The 22,008-nt window shown below is 39.5% G+C and overlaps 3 protein-coding genes across 5 annotated transcripts in view; 2 read left to right on the top strand and 1 right to left on the bottom strand.

The window, feature by feature from the left end:
* nt5dc1 (5'-nucleotidase domain containing 1) overlaps positions 1-1,447 on the bottom strand; it is a 52,869-nt gene extending 51,422 nt beyond the window's left edge. The window contains exon 1 of one of the 2 annotated variants that reach the window (XM_068708537.1): positions 1,138-1,447. In XM_068708537.1, coding sequence (XP_068564638.1) covers positions 1,138-1,230 — 93 coding nt within the window. In that variant the 5' untranslated portion in view covers positions 1,231-1,447. The remainder of the gene's footprint in view (positions 1-1,137) is intronic. The other variant, XM_068708536.1, reaches the window with a different exon arrangement.
* A 1,715-nt stretch (positions 1,448-3,162) lies between these two features.
* On the top strand, positions 3,163-10,123 carry LOC137871395 (poly(A) polymerase type 3-like). Its single transcript, XM_068709209.1, is given in 19 exon segments — positions 3,163-3,319; positions 3,672-3,842; positions 4,047-4,113; positions 4,216-4,297; positions 4,432-4,541; positions 4,650-4,703; positions 4,811-4,922; positions 5,022-5,111; positions 5,273-5,411; positions 5,749-5,821; positions 5,945-6,061; positions 6,274-6,362; positions 7,680-7,733; positions 7,886-8,005; positions 8,206-8,269; positions 8,271-8,313; positions 8,400-8,448; positions 8,450-8,628; positions 10,089-10,123. Coding segments are annotated over 19 exon segments (1,656 nt in total). The 5' UTR covers positions 3,163-3,311.
* Positions 9,971-21,712, top strand: mpv17 (mitochondrial inner membrane protein MPV17). 2 transcript variants are annotated; one of them, XM_068708532.1, is made up of 8 exons: positions 9,971-10,050; positions 10,668-10,748; positions 12,610-12,725; positions 13,679-13,771; positions 15,866-15,961; positions 20,194-20,226; positions 20,352-20,404; positions 20,751-21,712. In XM_068708532.1, exons 2-8 carry the CDS (start codon positions 10,676-10,678, stop codon positions 20,818-20,820), a joined length of 534 nt encoding a protein of 177 aa, XP_068564633.1. In that variant the 5' UTR covers positions 9,971-10,050; positions 10,668-10,675; the 3' UTR covers positions 20,821-21,712. The 2 variants fall into 2 exon arrangements, with proteins under 2 accessions (XP_068564633.1, XP_068564634.1); XM_068708533.1 differs by lacking the exon at positions 9,971-10,050 and adding an exon at positions 10,089-10,598.
* Positions 21,713-22,008: the final 296 nt, after the last annotated feature.

Here is a 22,008-nt window from a genome sequence, read left to right as displayed (position 1 = left end):
GGAACTCCTAACTCCTGTTCTTTCAAACTCCTAACAAAAATAAAGCCACTAACTTTTTCTGCCTGCCGTGTTGGGTTGGTCAGAGCTTTTTTACTGAAAACTGCCTCTTGAGGCGGCTGGAAACAGGTTAGATGAGCATGCTGTTGGACTGGAAACCCTAACGATGAGCTAAAAAGCTCCACAAATCCGAGAGTAACTACTCAGTAGTGTGTTAATTCACTGTGTGCTTATCAAGGGACACCTTTGACATCAATAAGTCATTTGATCCAATGTAAATATCAAAATGATATAAAATGTATGACAGATTTATTGCAGTTTAATCAAGTTATTTAAGTTGTTCATGGGTAATCCATTACTGGAAAGTTGGCATAGTAATATTCATTATGCAATATGCATTGGTCTTTAAAACACACTGGATTTAAAGACAAATCATGTGTCTGTTTCGGGACAGGTTTTTATAATTAAATCAGCCATTTAGAAAAGATATAAATCCTATCAGTGGTAGTCAATGTAGGATTTCATTATTGGGCAACCCCTTTAGTGTACCCTATCCTGGGCCACTGCACTGACAGGGGCGACATACATGTGACATGCATGGGACAAGAGGGAGAGCATAAACGAACTGCAGGCCTGATGGACCAGGCCATAACGATTGGCTGTGAACTCAACAGTCATTTAGGTTTTGGTCACTCAGTGTCACAGAATCCAGCTGCGAGTCTTGCAATGATTTGACTGCAGCTTCTAACAGTAGCATGCATGCATTGATGCGAGGAGATGCTGTTGCCAACAGGCAGCGGGAAGGATTTAAAGACATGTATGATCACCACTGCCGACGTTCAACCTGTGAGTCACGCAGAGTGACTGCAGCATCAGGAGCGTCGAATCACCTCGCAACACATCCTTCTCCATTCAACCACAAATAAAATCACACCGAAAGGGCTTTTCCCCCCCAACACAATGCATTCGTGCAGGGGAAACCGAATTGGCAAGTGACCGTAGAGCGTATTGACGGCTGCGTGCTATTTTTAATACAGATGTGTTGCAGATCGAAGCGTCACGGCCACCGTATGATTATGTATCGGAGCTAGCTGCACGCGCTACACACACACACACGCACACACGCGCACACACACTCACCCTGGAGGTCTCCTTCAGATGGTAGCGGCAGAGCGTGTGGTCCAGGTCGAAGCCGATAACATCACTGTCCGACAGGCTAAAGTATTCGCTCATGGTAGCAGACACTGGGGGAACCGCAGGAGAAGCGCTCCGGGAGCCGAACGATACCGCACACACATCAACTTGTGCACAGCACCACAACACCACTAACGTGTCAATGTCACTGGCTGACTGCGGCTCCGCACACGCGCTGCTCAAGCCTTCCCTTGCGGTACCGCAAAAAAACAAAATGAAACCGAAGCCGTCTTCTGAAAACGCGAATCGATTACCAATGAACGGTTAACGTCAATAAGTTGCCCATATGAAGAAGTTAAACTCCTGTGCGCCAGAAGAAGGCGACAGAGAGGCGAGTGCGGGAGCGTGCAGAGCTTCCGGGTGTAGAGTAAACCCGTAACGTATGGTGTATGTGCGCAAAATGTATTTTACAAGCGCATGAAATTACGCGCGGCTAGAAAAAAGGAACTGGCCGTGGGGCAAATACAAGTGGCTAGGCCCCATTATAAGAGCCATAGTAACATTCATACACACATTTGACATTTTACAAACATGATTGTCGTGACGCTATTTGAACTATATGTCAATCTTATATAAAAAATAAAAAAAACACAAATGAAAATAAAATAGCATGAAATGAGCAATGAAAAAATTAAACTCAACCAACGATGTGCAATGCACATTTTGTAGACCGAGGCCTATTTTTCCTGATCCTGAAGTCAGGACTTTTTCATATATCTAATCATTTACCATGTTTTGCACTCAGAGTATCTGAGACAAAGATTGACAGAGTAGACTAAAACCCTGAAAGGCCAAATCTACACCGCATTCCCAGACATTGCCTCCGTTTGTCTTTGGTAAAGTGACTTTAGTAAAGAAACAGACTTTAAGACATTATTTTTTCTAAAATCTAAGAAAACCAACGTGTTTTTTTGTGTTGTACATCTAACAATGGTTTTGAATATAAATGGAGATTATCAAAGCAATAAAAACTAGTGTCAGCATGACTCCTGCTTCAAAACCATCTGATTTCACATAATATACACTGATGGCTGTGGGTAAACTACTCTCAAAAGCATGTGCCACAGATGTCCAAATGTAATCATTTAAATCAATTTTGGGGGTTTGTGCCAGTACAAGGTTCACTGTCTTTGGTCACTGACTCACAGTCAACCCAAATCCCACAGGTGATTCTTAGTTGTAAAAACACAGAAGAATTTAATGCATGACTTTTTTTTAGATGTATTTATTTATTTTTTGCATAGCTAGAGTTACGAGTTGGTTCAGTTTAAACAAGTGGTAGAGGTTTAAAATTGAGCCATATTAAAAATGAGCACATGTTCAGCGCTGAACTGCTGTCTTATTTAGCATTGATGAAATGGTAAAATGGTATGGAAGCCACCCTTGGCTTAAGGGGTATAAGGACTTAGTTTTGACTGAATTATCTTGAGCAAAAAACGAAATGGTTTAGACTTTCCAAGTCCACATTCCAAGCAACTGCTTGAAAATCAAAGTCAAATTGTTTGGATGCATCTGTTTTTTTTTGCTTTGTATTTTGTTTTTGTGGTATATTTACCTACAGCTTTCGTTAACAGGACACTTGACTCACCTGTCTACATTACTGACACACCGATAAAAACAAAGTTGCTTCTATGGACTTATTGTGGTTAGTTAATACAGGGTTGGTATGAAATCCCCCCTTCCGTTTGTCAGATTAAGAACTTTTCCTTTTCTAAAAATTCATATTTCAATCAAGTCAGATACACCTTTTCTTTGAAGAAAGTTCACTCAAGAATATTTTACTGTAAAACGAAAATGAACAGGGGTTTTTTTTACAGTAGAATTAAAATCATTTTATTAAGACAAAGACATTTCACTGGGTAACATCTCTGGATTTTCTTCGAAGAAAATACAAAAACATATTGATCGCAGCACTAAAACATACACAGTTCCGGGTCACGTGTTGGCATTTTTCGGTTCGGTTCGAGAACTTGTTCATTGAGGCACTCGTTCTGAAATCCAGTCAGTGTTCAGTTAGTGTTCATCCAGCCACCATATCGAGAGACCTACAGTAATTTAACTGCGATTTACACGAATAAATAATTCATTTCCAAACAAACACGCGTTTTATTGAAGCAACAATGTCTCGGTAAGTACTTACGTCGTGTTTATTTCTTGTTTTTCAAAGATTTAAGCTAGACTAATGGGTATGTCTTCACCTCAAGACAACTGTAATCTGCTGTCTTTTTAGTTTGCCATAACTTGTGATTTCATTAATGTTTTAAACTGGTATTGATACCTAGCATATGAGAATAGTAATGGACGTAGTTGACACGTTTTATTTCAGATATATTAGTGCAATTGGAGCCTCGTATCACTTTATATTTAGCCTACTGTCCAACCAATGTTTCTCTAATACAGCTGTGTGTGTAACGTGTATTCTTTATTGACTCGTGGCTGTTGGATGGCTCGTGCACAAACATGCAAATGTCTCTTTTCAGTCCAATTAAGAGCAAAGCTGCCTCCATCCCAGCCAAACAGCCCTGGTACGGGATGTGCCCTCCCATCAGCGAGGCTCTGCCCGCAGAGGAAGAGCTGATCCGGACCAAACAGCTGATCGATGTTCTGAAATCATGTGATGTGTTTGCGGACGACTCGGAGCTGCAACACCGGTACGATCCATCTTATCCGTTACTTGTATACTGTAATTAGTAGGCTACAGCTTGGAGGGGTAATAGTGAAAACACATTTTAGATTTTTTTTGTGTATTTGTGTGACCTTTTTACTGAACTGAATGACGTGAATTAAAGTAGAAAGGTGTGCTTTTATTATTAAAAGACAACATTTGAACATGCTGTTTATGTTTTATTTTGCAGAGAGAAAGTTGTGAAACAGCTGGAGTCCCTTTTTAGGGAGTGGCTCACGGAAATGTGTGAAGAACTGGTAAGACATCTATCTTTATCTATATTGTTGTTCCACACATGACACTGGAAACATGTTTTTGCATGGATGATACATTTATAATATTACTTTTTTGGCTTTTAGAACATACCTGATTATGTGACAGAACAGGTTGGAGGCAAGATCTTCACATTCGGCTCCTATCTTCTGGGAGTCGACTCCAAAGGTAATCAGCACTTTCTTTCCTCAACTGTAAGAGCATGTGAGGACTGTGACACAAGTCGTACACTGTGAAGTGTAACGGCTCAGAGCATTTAGACGTAAACTTTCCTCTCATGTGAATCTGTGCTCTTCTGACAGGTGCTGATATCGACGCCCTCTGTGTTGGACCCGGATTCCTCGAGAGGAACCACTTCTTCACCTCCTTCTTTGAGAAGCTGAAAGCTCAGAAGGAGGTCAAAGACATACGGGTGAGTCCATAATCTGATTTATTGCATTTGTTATTAATCTGTTGGTTATTTAAGTCAAAGAGCATTTTCCTCTCTGTTGTTAGTGACTGACGATATTGTTGTCTTTAGGCCGTTGAAGATGCTTTTGTCCCCATCATTAAAATGTCATATGATGGAATTGAGGTAAGAGAAAAAAAGTAGTGAAAACTCTACTGTCTGCAGTGTCCCTCTGTTCCAGATTTATTTGCATGCGTTTTAATCGTTATTCTGGTGTTTCTGTTATTTCCTAGATCAACTTACTCTTTGCTCGAGTGTGTCGCAAAAGTGTCTCCGACAAACTGAATCTTCTAGACAACACCTGGCTGAAGGACGCCGATGTAAAATGCATCAGGAGTCTCAATGGTGAGCATCGGATCAAAGAACACTACTGCAGCGTTAGCATCTGACGGCTGAACTCGTGTGGCTGTTTCTTAATCTTTTTCCTCATTGTGTTGTTTGTAGGCTACAGAGTTACAGAAGAGATCCTGAGGTCTGTGCCAAATGTCGACAACTTTAAACTGGCTTTGAGAGCCATCAAGCTATGGGCCAAACGTGAGTTCAACACACACTCAACTAGTTCAGCTTGTCGGTCACTCGAGCGACTGTTAATACTGCCCAAATGGTGTGCGAATTTGAGCAGGCTGTTAACATCAGGTAATATTGTGCACTGGGAGTCTTAACTTTTTTTTCCCCACCCTCTTATTTCTCTTCAGGTCCAAACATTTACTCCAATGTGCTGGGCTTCTTGGGAGGTGTGTCATGGGCCATACTGGTAGCCAGAATCTGCCAAGTTTACCCAAACGCTACAGCATCCACCCTGGTCATCAAAGTTTTTAAAGTTTACAACATGTGGTGAGTTCTCCAGTTTCTAAATATGAAAACAAAACATGGAATTGGGTTGACTAAAAGTCACTTTGCACTGAGATCCACTGTAGGGTCACCTTACGAGACCATAAGTGGATCTAGTGAATGCCTTGTTTCCATTAGAAACAGATTTGAGCTTGTTAAACAATATGCAGTTTGTGAGCACACCCTTTGATGTGCAGTCAGTTTAATATTAACTGGAACAACTTAAAATGCATGTTAGAGCAAATCTTTAGATGTTTTTATTTTCCTCCAGTCTGAAAGTGTAGCTGCGCGTGAATGCTTTGTAAAAGTTGCAGATGAAAATCTTGTCTTTTTGTTTCAGGGTGTGGCCAGTCCCGATAGAGTTGAAGAGTCCGGAGAACTGCTACTTCAACCTTCCTCTTTGGGATTCCAGGGTAAGGCCTCGGCAGGATGTTTATCAGGATTTTATGCTGTAATTATAGAACCATGTCAGTCAAAACGTTATTGAATTTGCTCAGAAGCACATGAGTAAAAAAAGTGTTGTTCTGCATTTCCAGGTTAATCCAAGTGACCGCAGCCACCTGATGCCCATCATCACCCCAACATACCCGCAGCAGAACACGGCCTTCAACGTGTCTCGCTCCACCTTTGCCGTCATGATGGAGGAGATCCAACTCCTCCATCATGAGGATGGATGTCGCCTGTGGTCACTCAGACGACATCCACCAAATCCTCTCAGTGCACCGACAACATCTCAGACCTTTCCTCTTTGCTCTAATGCTTATAATACCGATAGAACTTCAAGAATATCACAAGGATTCAATTCTGTGCACAAAGATGTGATTTAGTTTGACTCCGACTTTAACAAGCTTTCCCTTCCTCATTCACAGGCTACGCCATCACTGAGGAAATAGAGAAGAAGAAAGCTCACTGGTCCAAACTGTTTGAAACACCAGACTTTTTACAGAAGTACCAGTATGTACTAAGCTGCCCAAAGATCAAAATGTGGATTGTCATACACAGAATACACTCAGATATACACCACTTTGTAAAATGTGTTTGTAATTGATATTTTTTAATATATATGCATATATTTTGAGCCACCTTAATGTCTTAAAGAGCTGTATATCTGATTTATTTTTATTTTCTAAATGAAGATATGTATGTTAAAAAAAAGAAAACCCTTTGAAAATTCTCCTGCACTCCCGTACCCTGTTTTGTATCATGCTCAAAAACCAAATGATTGAGTTCACACGTTGCAGTATTTATGTTCTGTACCGCATGTCTTACTCTGAATTATGTAGACCTGAATCCATTAGTTTTTGTCTATAATGCGTGAATTGGTATTTAAATGACTTTTTCTACGTTACATAATGTAACTGATGTGCTTTTGTTGTTGTAACTTGACTTGACTGTCAAATGTCTATTGTTTAATGAATGTGCAAAACGGATGTTTGCAATTTGCTTTTATTATTGTCGCTGTTATTTAAATTTTTTATTGTGCCACTGATATTAATTTGTACTTGGTATTTGTTGTTGAATGCCAGTTTCTTAATGAGGGTGCAGGCGGACTTTAGTTGTGTTCTGTTATTGACTGAAAATGTTGACAGAGTTTTGTTCCAGTAGACGTCTGTCTCTGTGTGGATTTATGGATTTTAATTTAACTTTGAAACCCTCAGTAAGCTGTACTGGACTTGAATTTAAGAGTTGAATGCTGATTGTTTTACGGATGCACAGACCAGGATTTGCTGTTATTAATTCAGAATATTTAAGGATTTAAGAAGCTGTTAATGTCTTCTGTTTGACTTCAGTTTGTTGTTCCAGGAGTTTCTGTTATTTCCATTGCATTATTATATCCTCTTGTTTTAATAAATCAGCTGTTCAGATCTCTCTTCATGATCTTTGTTTCTTGTATTACACAATTCTTCAGCAGTAGGAAGGTCAGAACAGACAGTGTCCTTAATTTGGCTGGTGATGTAGAAACCAGCTTGAGTAAGAAATTGTGTTGTTTAAATTCTATATGAAATGCACGAAGCAGATTCATTACAGGAGCCACGTACCTTTTAAGAGAGTCGACAGAGGGTTTGTCTTTTAAAGCTTAGAATGATATGATGAAGATCTTTGTTAGTGATGTTACACATTGTGCTGCAGCTTGACCTGCTTTAAACATTGATCAAGGATTCCACTGTTGGTAAAACAGGAAAGAAGATGAATGTATTAAGATGCCGGCCTGTGCACAAAGGCTCAATGCTGTGACATCTGTTGCTATCGTTCTGAATCTTTTGTTTCTAGGCATTTTGTCCTGTTGCAGGCTTCTTCAGCCACGGAGAAGCAGCATCTCAAATGGTGAGTACACGGAGCAAAGAAAACGAAAAGCCAAGTTTAAGGAAAACTTTGAGCGACGTCTGGATTTTTGTCTGCAATCTCAACGGTTTTAATATTCTATTTCCACCTGCTGTAGTGCTTACTGAAAATTATGTTTTGTTCACTCTTGTCAGGGTTGGCCTGGTTGAGTCTAAAATCCGTCTCCTGGTAGGAAATCTGGAAAGAAACATGCACGTCAACCTGGCCCACATTAACCTCCAGTCCTTCTCTGGACCCAGCAAACTCAATGCCAAGTAAGAACACGTGATTTTAGGTTATATTTTAATCATGGCGGGAAGTTCTCTTGAGTATTAGCCCTGAAGAGAATAATGTTACTTTCTAATTTCTATTGACTCATTACTGTTTTGTGTTTTCATGCTATATATATTTACTCTCAGTTTGCAGTATTAGAACAGTTAGTTAGATGTGTTCACTGTATTTCTATCTGTTTCAGAGAGGGAAAGAGCACAAAGTGGCTGATTGGACTGGCCGTTAACTTGGAGGAGGCTAAAAATCTAAAAAAAAGACCTGATTATCCCCCTTGTGTCCTTCACTGAGACGAGTATGTTTTTTAAATGTATCTCAATTAAATAGAAATAAAGAAATGTGTGATATTCTAAATCATATTTGCATCATTTGCTGTTGCAGTCCACAGTCTGGCAGAGAGCTGTAAAATGTACAAAGAGGGGATGACCGTAATACCTGGCCAAGGACAACCTCTGGTGGCAGATGCCCGGCGGACAGCACAGAAGGGTTTTCGTCCCAAAACCAAAGCCCACAATGAGCCTCTGCTCTGAGTCCTCAAGTGTCTCACTCAGTGTGAGTGCGTCTCAAAGTGTGAGCCGGTCGAGCACCAAGAGACCCCGCACTCCTGCATGTAACTGTAACTGTTGTAATTGTAAAAGAGTTAATTTGCAACAACAAAAAAACGTGAGAAAACTAGAATCGCCACCTCCAAACTCTCCAAATCAGTTTTTCCGCTGAGTGCATGTGGACGATTGTGCCAAACTTGAAGAGTATCCGTCTTGATGCTCCTGAGATGTCTCGTTCACAATTTTTAATCTGTACTCATGGTGAAACATCCAGTGTTGTTGGTTTGATGTGGTCACCTGTGACTCAAATAAAGTTACAACTTAATTTAGTAGTTGTTTTGTTTGTCCATTGAAAGGTCACTTTGAATTCATGTCGGTTACAAAAGCTGCCAAAGAAAGAATGGAGGGTGACATCTTCCTGTCATTTCAACTGAGTGGATAATAACAGAGGGGGAGGCAGATGGCTGTTCGGGGTCAGATTTATTGCAGCCCCTCTCTTCAGAAAGTTGGGATGGAGATGATACCAGTGATCCCAACTTGAACATAATAAAAAAGGCTAATCATAGACTTTTCTTTGTTGTAAGCTATGTGGAGAACATTTCCACCACAGGAGGTCATTAATAATGCATGTTCAATCACATGCAAAATGAGAATACTCTGTTCTTCAAACCATCCAAGGTCTTCTACAAGAGTTAATGCTCACTTTTCAGGAGACAATCGCCATTAAGCTCACTACAGTGTCTTAACTATTAGCCATTGGTCACGTGTTTTACATAAATCTTTGTCATTGTTTGTGTTGGAATAATTCTTGTACAGAATAATATGAATTTAAAATAACTATATTTTGTTTTTTTGTCCTGTACCGGGGTTTACCAAAGGAGGGCAGCAGATTTCAATATTTCTTGTTTACAGCGGAAGTGACACACACTGCAGCCTTAATGCTGCCTTCTATGATTGTAGGAAATAATAGTTTTTACTCAGTATGCTACACATTTAGGAGCAAGAGTAGCGCTGTAAGGTGTACATTTGCATTGAAGCCTAACGAAGTGGCAATAATACTACCGTTATGTTCTTATTCCATATTGTTTCAATGTCCAAAAGACAATTCTAGACTATCTGCTTAGTATGCACTTGTCAAGTATTACACTTTCAACTAAATCAATTAAATTATTGGCATTACCTGACCGAGCAGTAACATCATTGTGCAACATCTTTAATTTGTTGTATTTTTTAAGTTTTTAATTGATTTTAAAGGACATTTGAGCAGAAAGGGATTTCTATTTATCTTCAACAAAAATCAGTTTTTACTTGAGTAATTCCTGATATAATTTACAACGAAGTGAATGTGTCTGTCTGCATTGCTTGTGTAACCTTCAATAGTAGAACTCACAATTCGGAGCTGATGCAGACACGTGAAGGCATCATCAGCTCACCCTGTGGAGCCGGGGGCTCATGTTGCACATTTGATTTACATTTACTGTAATGCAGTGAGTATTAATGCACGTTGAAGTTGTGTTTGGTGCAGTGATAGTTGTGTTTGTGAGCAGTAGCAGCTCTTGAACATTTAAAGAAATGAATACCGTTAGAAGTTATTCTGAATTACTCGTTGTTACAGACTTTAAGCTAGTTAGCAACAACCTGGATAAATTCAGTCAACGTTAATTAAGACGCAACACCGCTAATTGCTGCTAATATTTACTTGTAGCGTTAGCTCTAGGCAGAAAGAGACCGGACGTTACGCCGAACCGAGTTAAAAAATTTGACAATTTAAAGTTGTATTGGTTGTTTCCGTTGTTTGCATCTATCACAACCTGTTTTATGTTTTAACTTTATTATTTGAAGCCACTCTTCAGTTCGGCGTTGACACCGCTTAATTACAAACTGACTTTATATTACAATAAAGTGGAGGGTGTTAGCTAGCAGTTTTTTACTACTTGAAGTAATCGATAAGCCGTAATTGACAATATCACGGAGCTTATTAACGGGGTGGCTTAGTTTTGAGTCACATTGCCTCCCTGACGGTGGGCGTGGTTAGGTATGTCACTGGAAATATCACGTTTTTGTAGCATCTCTTTTCGTGATTTTCTTCTTTTCTTTTTCCTAGCAGGTAGAATGGCGGGCCTGTGGAGATCTTACCAAGTGTTGATGACCAAATACCCCTGGACAGTACAGTTAGTGACCGCTGGTAGGAACAACTACATATATATACTGCATAACTTAAAGTATCAATAATAAAGCACTCAGTATGCACAATGACTCATTTCAGAATATTATATACCATAATGCTGGATTATAATTATGGATGCAGTCATTGTTATATTTTGTGTTATTCATCTAAATCTGCAGTTATATTTGCCTCTGAATTGTAGTGGAGTAGAAGTAAAACAAATACTCAAGTAGGCTACAAGTACCTCAAAATAGTACTTAAGTAGAGTACTTGAGTAGTAACATTTTAACTGCTGGACCTTTGCTCCAGTTTCAGAATCAACAAAGAGAGGCCTTTGAACTGAGTGACCACCATTTTTATATTTTTTGGTGTGTGTGTGTGTGTGTGTGTGTGTGTGTGTGTGTGTGTGTGTGTGTGTGTGTGTGTGTTTGTTTGTGTTCTCCTCCTTGTAACGCAACTGTATTTAGAGCTTCGTCAGACAAGTTCAGCAGTTATAAAATGTCTATTTTGTCTCTCTTAACTTGTGAGCTTTTGTCAATGGAGTCACTATACCTAAGATGTGTTTTCTATAAACAAAACAAAAAAACCTATGCAATCAGAATAACTTGATGCCATAATCATATAACTAAGTTTTCACACAAATAATAAAAATATTAATTAATGATGAAAATAACTGCTTTTCGGTAGAAGCTAAAACAACAGCTTTTTAGGATGCAAGAAGGGAAGCTTATAGTTCAGGCAGTTTCCCAAACAGCTTGAGGGGAATGCTCTCAGAAATCGGATCTCTTGACCTTTGACCTTTTTTGTCCAAACATTCCCAGAAATGTCTGACTCTAAAAGTCAGCAACATGAAGGGCCACATGTTAAAGTGCAGAAAGCACGTCAGACCGGTTGTGTGTGTATATTAATGACTACAGTCAAACATGCCATCACTGCAAAATGTTACTCTTCCTGTGTCCCAAATATCTGAGCAGATGTTTAAAGGTTCATGTTTGAAAAAATGGATTTTAGTATTTCATTGTAGTGCTCTTTAATCACCACTAGATGGAGGCAACGCTTCATTTGTCTGAAGCACGTCATCAACCCTAGGTGATAGTTTAAATGAAATAGGTCAAAAACTGTAAGACTTACATTCCACTACTACTAATAATAGTAACAAAGTACATTTACTCAAGTACTGTACTTGAGTAAAATGTTTGAGGTACTTTTACATTTTCTTTAAAGGATTTCCTGTAGGAATAAAAAACAGACTCTCACAATATTGCTATTTAAAGAAAAGATAAAGAGATTCCTGTAATTTTTGGTGCCATTTTAATAGTTTTAAGTATATTTTGATTTTCAATATAACAGTGTGAATTGCAATTATTTATTTTGTGCCCAACATGAATTTATATATATATATGTTTTTCCTCCAACCTCGTCTTAGAAATCTTGTACAATGCATCTTTAAGAAGGCGTTACCTCTCTATGTGGGTCTGTGAGGGGTTTTAGTATAAACTATTCTTTTCTTTATCTTCATGAAGTGACAGACGTCTGAAGTGAAGGTGTACAATTGACATACTCTGTCCACCTCGTCACCCTAACTTTTTAACCTTTATTAGTTTTCCTGTGACGTTTTAAGGAAAGGTTAGCTCTTGTTCAGCTGGGCAGAACTGACTACACTTTGATATCGGTTTATTTATTGCAAGTAATATTGTTTTTGCGATATTCAACAATGTAAACGCATATTTTCCTCATATCATGTAACCTTAATTTTAACTGTGAGATGTATATATATCATCTGAAAAACTATCTGAAAAATCTAAAACACCGTCTCCATTTGTACATTTGTATCACCGCCATGCTCAGACACAGCATCTGTTCCCCGTTTGTCCTCCAGGGTCTCTGGTGGGTGTCGGTGATGTCATCTCCCAACAGCTGATTGAGAGAAGAGGATTGGCTCATCACAATGTGCGGCGCACGGCCAAGATGATGAGCATTGGTTTCTTCTTCGTGGTAAGCGTCCCCTGAACTCTTGTTGTATGTATAAAGTTAAACACATAAAAAAATAAAAAGAGTGTTCGTGTTGGAAGTCTTGTGAGGATTTGATTGATTTTATTTTGTCATAAACAACATGCATGATTTAACACGCGTGTCCACATATACACAAAACAAGAAAAGAAACTTTGTTTTTAAATGAAGTTCAAAATTTGTATAATAACAAGGTATGTGATTTTTATTGTGGCTATTTATTGGATATGAGAAAACAAATCTAAATTAAGCCATTAATGGTAAACAAATAAGTTGTATTCTTAAACTGTAACTGTAAAGTGCTCGGGGATCAACCGGGGATTGAACTGTCAACCTTGACCACCCGCTCCAGCCCCTCAGCCACAGCTGCCCAACATCCAACAGCATCGAAAAGTCCCTTTTGTAGATGACGCGTGACGCGCTTACATGCTCATCCATGTTGCCAAGTGTTTCTTCATGCCTTTGTATGTTTGTGAATTCACTCACTTCCAAGTCCCCGTGGCAGCTGCATTATTCATTTCGACATCGGCACGACGTCAGCAAAGTTTATTTATATTTCCATAATCGTCTTATGTTCGGCCAATCGGCTACCCTCGCCCTTATGAATTATAGAGGGAAGACGTACAGGCGTTTGTCTTATAGACGGCTCTTCAATCACGCACAGGATTTGTGTTGCATTAAGACATGTTTGCTCTTTCATCTGGAAGGTAACAACTGTCTCATAACTCATACATCATGGATCATACTTCCTCACATGAATAATATACGTTTAGTGGCTCAAATTCAATTAATCTGCAGTCTGCATGCAGATACTAAAATTCAGGGACAGAAAGCCCCTGAGGTTTCTTTAGTGTGATGGTTTAGTTTCTCAAAAAAACATTTAGTGCTAGAGAAGAAGCCCCGTTAACCGTCATTTCTTTTTGTTTTTTACAACTAAGGGTCCAGTAATCGGCAGTTGGTACAAAGTTCTGGACCGGCTGGTGGTTGGAGGAACAAAAAGTGCTGCCATGAAGAAAATGCTGGTTGACCAGGTGAGAACAGCTTCCCTCTCTTCTTCTACTGCTACTGCATGTTACTGTTCATGGTTCCCACAGCAGTTAGCCTTGATCTATGTCTAAACTAAGCCGTGCTGGGTCCTTGACGTTGATGTTTACGGAGGTGTGGGAGCGCCGGTCCAAAGCATGGCAAATGAACTAAAGTGGTTTCAGCAAACAAAGAAACAAAGTGGAAGCTAGCTCATACACCCATACCACTGTGAGTCTTCCGCTCAGGCTCCGCTCATTGATTGGGCCTAACAGGGCGGTTGAGGCCGGACCACAGAGATACAATTTCCTCACATCAGGTTGACAGACGTCTCTTTGTCGGGAAGAATCTGTCAAACTATGTCACAGTGGGTTATGCAGTTTCTCCGTTGTACCCTCTCCTCTCTGCCCTCTGGTGTTTCATTCAATCAAACGGCAGTAGATTTAAAAAAAAAAAAAGGCAGATTAGACTAAAACCACAACAGAACAAGACTTTGGAGCTTTCAAATCTCTCCCCTCTACTGAAATATTTACTGAAGCACAGGGTCCACTCCTTTGCTTGAGTAGTTATGTGTGCGCTGCTCCCTCGGCCTCAGTGATAACTGAAGTGCCATTGAGAGATTTAAGGCGGTCTATGTGCTTCAGACCTGAATAGCAGATGGGAGTACAGTTTCATACGTCAGGAGCAGTGTCACGTTACTGTAGATTTATTTCCTTAATATGCAGGAAGTCTACTGTTTGATCATTTTGAATTGTACTTCAGTTTATTCTTTAGGTCTTTTCTTAATCTGTCATTTACTGATGATGCATTGACCTGACCCACAATTTTTTTTTCATTGCGTTTTGATCCCAACTAAATTCTCAAATTGCACATTTTAGTGCTCAGTTTATGAGGGGGTGAAACAAATCTGCCCCACATTATTTTTCTCTGACCAAACATGACAAACAAAAACAAAATTAACCTAAAATGCCCTCATGGTACGTGTCCATAGGACCCGTCATGTCTATGCTTTCCAATCCTTGTCTCTGTAAGCAGTCGTGCAATTAATTCTGCTGGCGCCGCGATGCCATTCGAGAGGCTACACTTGCATTAACTTTAGGTTGTGGCTACTTAATGCAAGTCAGGAGTGCCCAACACAAATCGCTGCCACTGGAAACTCCCCAAAAAACGTTTAAACTAATCATTGTCGATCTAAGATGAAGACGGATTCAGAAACTATTTTTGTAATATAAGATAAACTTGTATCTTATGTTGGTCCAGTGTGAAATTTTGAGATTGAGATTTTCTTACATTTACTATAAATGGCACCGATTGTAAATGACAATTTCTATTACATTTCTCTCTCTCTCTCTCTCTCTCTCTCTCTCTCTCTCTCTCTCTCTCTCTCTCTCTCTCTCTCTCTCTCTCTCTCTCTCTCTCTCTCTCTCTCTCTATCTCTCTCTCTCTCTCTCTCTCTATCTATCTATCTATCTATCTATATATATATATATATATATATATATATAGATCCATGCTGAGCTCCTTTGACTTTCCCATTGTAGCGTTTGTGGGCGTTTGTATCCAATGAGCCCTATTTAAATGGCCTCAGAGAAGTCACCAGCTGTAGTCACTCATAATCACTCACAAGAAGTTAAGAGGCCATGCTATGAAGCTCATTTCATTGACACAACTTTCTAAGTCACCAAAATTGCTAATTCATGTTGCTGTATGTATATCTTTGACCCAGCAGATTTGATCACTTTTTCTGTTAACCCATAATAAAGTCATGAAAGAACCAAACTTCATGAATGTTTTTTGTGACAAAGAAGTATCTGTTCCAATCACTCTATCAGAGAAAAATCAGAGTTGTAGAAATAACTGGAAACTCAAGAGAGCCATGACATTATGTTCTTTACAAGTGTATGTAAACTTTTGACCACAACTGTGTATATATATATATAGATATAGATATAGATATAGATATAGATATAAACCACCAATTAATAGCCTTTAACTCCAGGTGGCAAGTATTTAAATATCACAAGGTGATTTTTTTTTTTTTTTTTTTTTTTTCCGCTTTCTTTTCTGAAGTTGACTTCCTCCTCTTATTTCCTGTGTCCTAGTTGTGCTTCGCTCCGTGTTTCCTGGGAGCCTTCCTCGGTATCTCCGGTGCTCTGAACGGACTGACGGTGGAGGAGAACGTCACCAAGCTCAAGAGGGTGAGTTTAGCTTCGTTTCACATCGCGGCGCATCAGCTAGAGCGTAACTCCCTCCGCCTCACAGCCACAAGCTGTGTGTGTGAGTTTATTGTAGCAGTTAAAATAGAATATATCTTTATTGTCCAATAAGACACAACAACATAAAAGGCAGACAAGCAGTTAGTAAAACAAACACAGACAAGGTCAGGTCACGTCTGTGGCTTAAATCCTCCCCGTCACTTTGTTGACGGAGGTGACAATATTGTTGGCACTTGGGATGAAGGACTCCTTAAATACATTTTGAGTTGCCAGAGGGAGAAGATGGGAGCCGTTTGCCAGGATACTCTTCGCTTCCTTCCTCTCTGTCAAAAGTTGAGTTGAGGGTTTTTGTTGTCTGCCAAGACAGGAAGGTTAAAACGTTGAAACACTGTCAACCCTTTTGTAAACTGGTTCTTATATCTCCTAACTGACAACAAGACCACTACGTTACCTAGAGGATAAAGTCATCTCTTCAAAATCTACTTTCAGAGAGGCTCACCTGGGAGTCCAGAATTGGACCACGGTATTTAAAGTTTTCCACTTTCAACATCGGCCGTCAAGTGAAACTGGCATTATGGACAGTCCAACTTTTTTTTCTTATTGGTATCCTTACATAGGTTTTCCAATGTTGAGTAGTTGGGATGTGGGAAATAAGCCGGGTGATGTTTGGTCAATTGAGCCTTAAACTCTCAGACTTCGCAGTCAAAATTATCTCCACTTGAGATTAAAAGTTATCCATTTATGAACGAGGAGGTGGAGCCTAATGGACCGGGCTTCGGACACTAAACGTCACTAAAAAATGTATCACTGTGAATCAAAACAGAAGTATTTTACACTTGAATTAATATCAACAGCATAAGAAAACTACTCAAAATGGGTTTCGTTGAAATTCCAGATGTGACAAACTTTTCCATTCAACTCTCTTTTCTGTTCTTCATGGTTGATTTTCAGCTTTAAATATTCACAAAACACCTTTTCTGGTTTATTAAAGCAACAACAAGATATTTATTATTTTTGTTGGTTTTGGTAGCCCCTGTGGTGTTTTCCATGAGCACGCGGTCGCCTCGTGTCTTGCGGGTCATGATCTGGTTAGCACATGCATTCCTTTTGTAAGCGAGTGAAAGAGAGACACAGGTTAGTCATAAAAAGGTTTAGTGCCTTCAGTGGTCTAGCCTCTCTACTTTATACAATCTACTGTAGATAGCCTGGTGCATGTTGGTCATCTATGGACAGTGGCTTTGCAGTGCTGATTCATATCTTGAATCCAGGGCCGGTATGGCCTAAAACTGATATCATTCATACGGCGAATTCATACCGTTGTACTTTCCGTACCTTTTTACCGTCCACCCCTAATTAACACTAAGTCTCACAATGTATTTCATAAATAACATAGACATATTAGCTCCTGTCTAGGAGGAAGGGGGACAAATCATCAATTTTGAAACCTTTCAAATCCATTAAACCAGCTAACGTAACACTCGCCGCCAATTTTTGCCCGTCAAAATTTAGATCCTATTCGGGTCTTGTAGCCCGTCATGAAGCGCAGTCAGTATTAAATAGAGACTGTTTCATAACCGGTTAAAACTCCTCGTAGTAGCTTTACGTTGGTACTGGACTCTTGGTCTTCGTTCTGATTTGACTTTTTTGTGTTCCGCAATTTCTACCTGAGACTCAACACCAACTGGCTGGAGATCAGTCTCCCTTCTGTATGAACAGAGCCCAGGTAAATGAGAGTACACAGCATCCGACCTCCAACACTCACCTCTCAATATTATTAGAAACTATTTCCTGTGATAGAGGAAGCGACGAGGGGACTGTGGAAATAGCTGGAGAGTGACTCATACCGTGTGTGTGTGTGTGTGTGTGTGTGTGTGTGTGTGTGTGTGTGTGTGTGTGTGTGTGTGTGTGTGTGTGTGTGTGTGTGTGTGCGTGCGTGCGTGCGTGCGTGCGTGCGTGCGTGCGTGCGTGCGTGCGTGCGTGCGTGCGTGCGTGCGTGCGTGCGTGCGTGCGTGCGTGCGTGCGTCAGGTCAGAGCTAACTGTCCTTCTGGTGCCAGCTGCTCAAACGTTCGTCGCCGCCTCTTGCTTACCCAGCATGCTGCTGGTCACCATCAATTATTTACAAAAGGAGGCGCGTTGGACCTGAAAGGCCAACCTGGTAAATGTCAGAAAGGACAGAAAATAAATGACAAATGTGCTCATTACAAAGAGGCCGCCTGGCCCGGAGGAAATGTGAAAGCAGCCGCTCTGATGGTTAACGTCCAATCGAGACTTTGCCTTTCTTGTTTACAAGAAAATGTGGTTGGAGGAACTTAAAGGAAGTTAAATTATTACAACAAAACTAAATGATTAAACGCCGTTTCCTCCTTTTAATTGCAGCAGTCTTCCATAATCACAGTTTGATCGAAATGTTGTCACACGTCTTGTATCGTTTCCTGTTAATTTGAGACACTGAAGTGCATTCATTTCTTGTAAAGTACCTGAAAACAGTTTACAACCCCTGGAGGAGCTGAGGAAGACTCCCGTCTTCTCCAGAGAGTGGGAGGAAAGATTTTGACGTGTCTCTGACGCAGAGGCAATTTCACCTCAGGTGGCATTGTTTAGCCGTAATTAGTAAACAGTTTTTACCCGGCAAGAAAAATAAAATCAACCAGAAAAAAAGGTTGTAAACTGGAACATTGGCTCGTTGTTTTTATGTGTCGAGACATGTTCAGGTGACCTTTAGGTAGATGGCATAGAGAGGGATTGTGTGTGTGCGGTTGTGTGTGTTGTTAGCACATAAACAGCGCTGTCACACACACCTTTCGTATTTACTGTGGAGTCCAAAAGTCTGCATCTACAACCATACGTTTCATCATTTACTAACATTAACTAGATTACTCACATTTTCACTTCTTTTAATACATTTTTAGGTTTATTTTCACTGCAATAGTATTTTTTTCCTGTATTGTTGGCCCCATTGGTGGAAACTTACTGAGTAACTAAGGGCTGTGCAGTACAATTTTGAGGTACTTTACTTGAGTATTTCCATTTTCTGCTGCTAAATACTTATATACTTAGAATACTTTTATTTCTATGTGTGGGCTATTCTGCATACTTTTACTTTTTGTGCTTTAAGTACATTTTAATGCTTCTATTTTTTACTTTTACTTAAGTACACTGTACACTTTTACAAAGTCCGAGTACCTCTACTTCCACCGGTTGAGTCACATTTATGTCTTTTCCATTCCCGATTTAAAATCCTGTAAGAAACCTGGTTATTGGTTTACAGAAGTAATAAGATCATGTCTTTGATCTCCAGCTGAGAGGGGAGCTACAGGTATTTGTCTGTAAGTAAATACTGCAGGTTTAAATGCTTTTCATATTTCAGAACCAAGGACAGAGACGGTAGCTGTATTTGAAATCTCTCCCATGTTCACTCATTCACTTTTCCCTACATTATAGACACTCCATAGTTTATTCTACAGCGAGCAGTGAATTAAGTCAAATTAATCGTTTTCAAGGACACAATATATCCGAATTTTACTGAATTTGCACACTCAAATAAAATGGCGCACAGTGCTCTTGTAAATTTCTTATTTGAAAATGAAACTGATGATACCTACTAAAATTATACTTTCTTTTATTTGTTTAGCTAATGCAATCTAGCTTTGTTGATAAATGAAATGCATAAGCTTGCTTCCGTTATCTAACATGCACCAACGTGTCCTCTGCATGAATGGTGAACATTAAAGGAAAATAAAGATTTCCCATACCACAAGTTGACTAGAATATACTGTGTCCACAGGGGGTTAATAGAGATGTCGATCATTACCAATTACTCAACAATATCTTGGCCATATGCTGATATTTTTTGGCTGTGTGCGGCATTGTTTTGGAATGAAACTCCCCACCAACCGGAGTTCCAACACATCACCGTTTCTCACGTCGCCCCACACCGCCGGTTTCAACTGTTCAGTGATGGAGAATGTTGGAGGGCTGAGTCTACTACCTCAGTAGGAGGCTGGGCGTTTTACAGATGTTTAATATCAAGACAAACAAGTGTCAGCAACTCCTGAGCAACAATGTCTTCCAAAAGTTGTTTTACTTCTTCAGTTAGGAGCTACTTTTAACCCTAGGATTCTTTGTGAGTGTGGCCTCTGATTTAAAAGTGACTCCCTATGGTACTGATGTATTCACTTTTTTTATTAACTTTTTTTTCAAACGTTGTTCACAGGACTACACAGATGCCCTGATCTCAAATTACTACGTAAGTTGTTTTTTCCCGTATGCATTACCATTTTATTCAGACATAAATATATAGACACATGCATATAAAGTAAATATTTATCAAAATTTCACATGACCTCATATTGTTATCTGTTTATGTTTCAGCTTTGGCCTCCAGTCCAGATTGCCAATTTCTACTTCATCCCACTCCACTACAGGTGAGAGTGTATGGCTTTATCATCATGCAGACAGTCACATGTGAAGTTTGTGCGAAGAATGAGAATCTAAATTAGCTAATCTGAAAGAAGTCTTTAAAAATGTTATATTAGCTCAAAGCTTTAGTATTTTTTTTAATGCAGTTTAGCATTACTTAACATGTTGAGTTTTCTTGGTGCATATTTGTCTGAAAGTAGTTAAACACAGCTATTTTTTTTTCTTGTTTTAATTGCTAAAATCATAAGAAGTAGCATTGTAATTGTCTGTAAAAGCCATATATCCCTCTTGATGAAGCGATCAGGTGAGTTGCATCCAAATCAAACATGTGATTCTGCCTCCTGCTTCCAGATTGGCTGTCGTCCAGATTGTTGCTGTTACTTGGAACTCCTACCTGACCTGGAAGGCCAATAAGATGTGAGCAATCATCGCAAGTGTCGCAACCGCCCTGTCTTGTTGTTGATGATGATGATGATGATGATTTTACACTCGTTTGGTGTGTGTGTGTGTGTGTGTGTGTGTGTGTGTGTGTGTGTGTGTGTGTGTGTGAGTGAGAGAGAGAGAGAGAGATACGGGCCGTTCTGGTCTAACTTACTTCTTCTGATATTTCCAATGTGTAAAACTGTGACTGACTCACTCATAAAGGTCGGGAGAAAGTGCTTGTCTACTCTGAATGACAAATTCACACTTGAAAGTCAAACTTGCATTTTGCATAAATGTGTGTGAAAGTTTGTTATTTATGGAAATTTGGCGCGGTGTAGCCACACATACGCACGCGCACACACACACACACACACACACACACACACACACACACACACATTCATTAACACCCACTGGTTGTAAAGGAAACTTTTCTTATCCAATTGAAATAATGCTGTTTGTTGTCTTATAATGAAGGATGTTTTTACCTCAGATTCTCTTCATACTGTTGATTTTCATCTCATTTGTCTAGTTCATCAGTGATTTTCAGTATGTTCCACGATTTGTAATAATGTATTATTTACATACTTGGTTTACTCATTTTGTCTTCACCTGCCTCATCTGTGTACTTCTACCTAAGTAACTGTTTTTCCTACATTTCCCAATAACATTCCTCAGGAAATTGAAAGCAACCTGTTCTTAGGTTTCTGTACACAAAGTGAGTGATTGCTCTGCACAAGTTGTCTGTGCAAAAGTAGCAATGCATTCTGGGCTGTTGAGGCTTCTGAGGGTGAAAGAAAAATCATGGATATGTGGATAATCTGCGATTGCTTTGTTAAATAATGCAATAACAATATTACTTGCAATAAATAAGCAGACATTAAAGTGTACTCAGTTCTGCCTTTCCACTGCTTTCAGTATACTGCTACGTATAAGACAACAAATTGCTAGTTGAATTACAAAAGAATTAAGGGAAATTATTTCCATTTTTTTTATTGAGCATTGAGCTGAGCACAAAATGCACCAATACAAAAGTGATACTTTTTTCTACTGACATTCTCTTTCAACCAACTACAAAAATCTCTGAGTGCAATATCGTAGTCTTTTGCTACGTGTTTATCGCACTAGTGGACGTTGTGACGACGATAAAAAACGTGTTGTGCAGCCCTAGCTCTTGTTCTTCAGA

This window comes from Cebidichthys violaceus, unplaced genomic scaffold (assembly GCF_023349555.1).
Source record: "Cebidichthys violaceus isolate CVI_PGR_0920_01 unplaced genomic scaffold, fCebVio1.0.p SCAF_14, whole genome shotgun sequence".
Classification (NCBI taxonomy): Eukaryota; Metazoa; Chordata; class Actinopteri; order Perciformes; family Stichaeidae; genus Cebidichthys; species Cebidichthys violaceus.
This window is presented reverse-complemented; position numbering and strand designations above follow the sequence as displayed.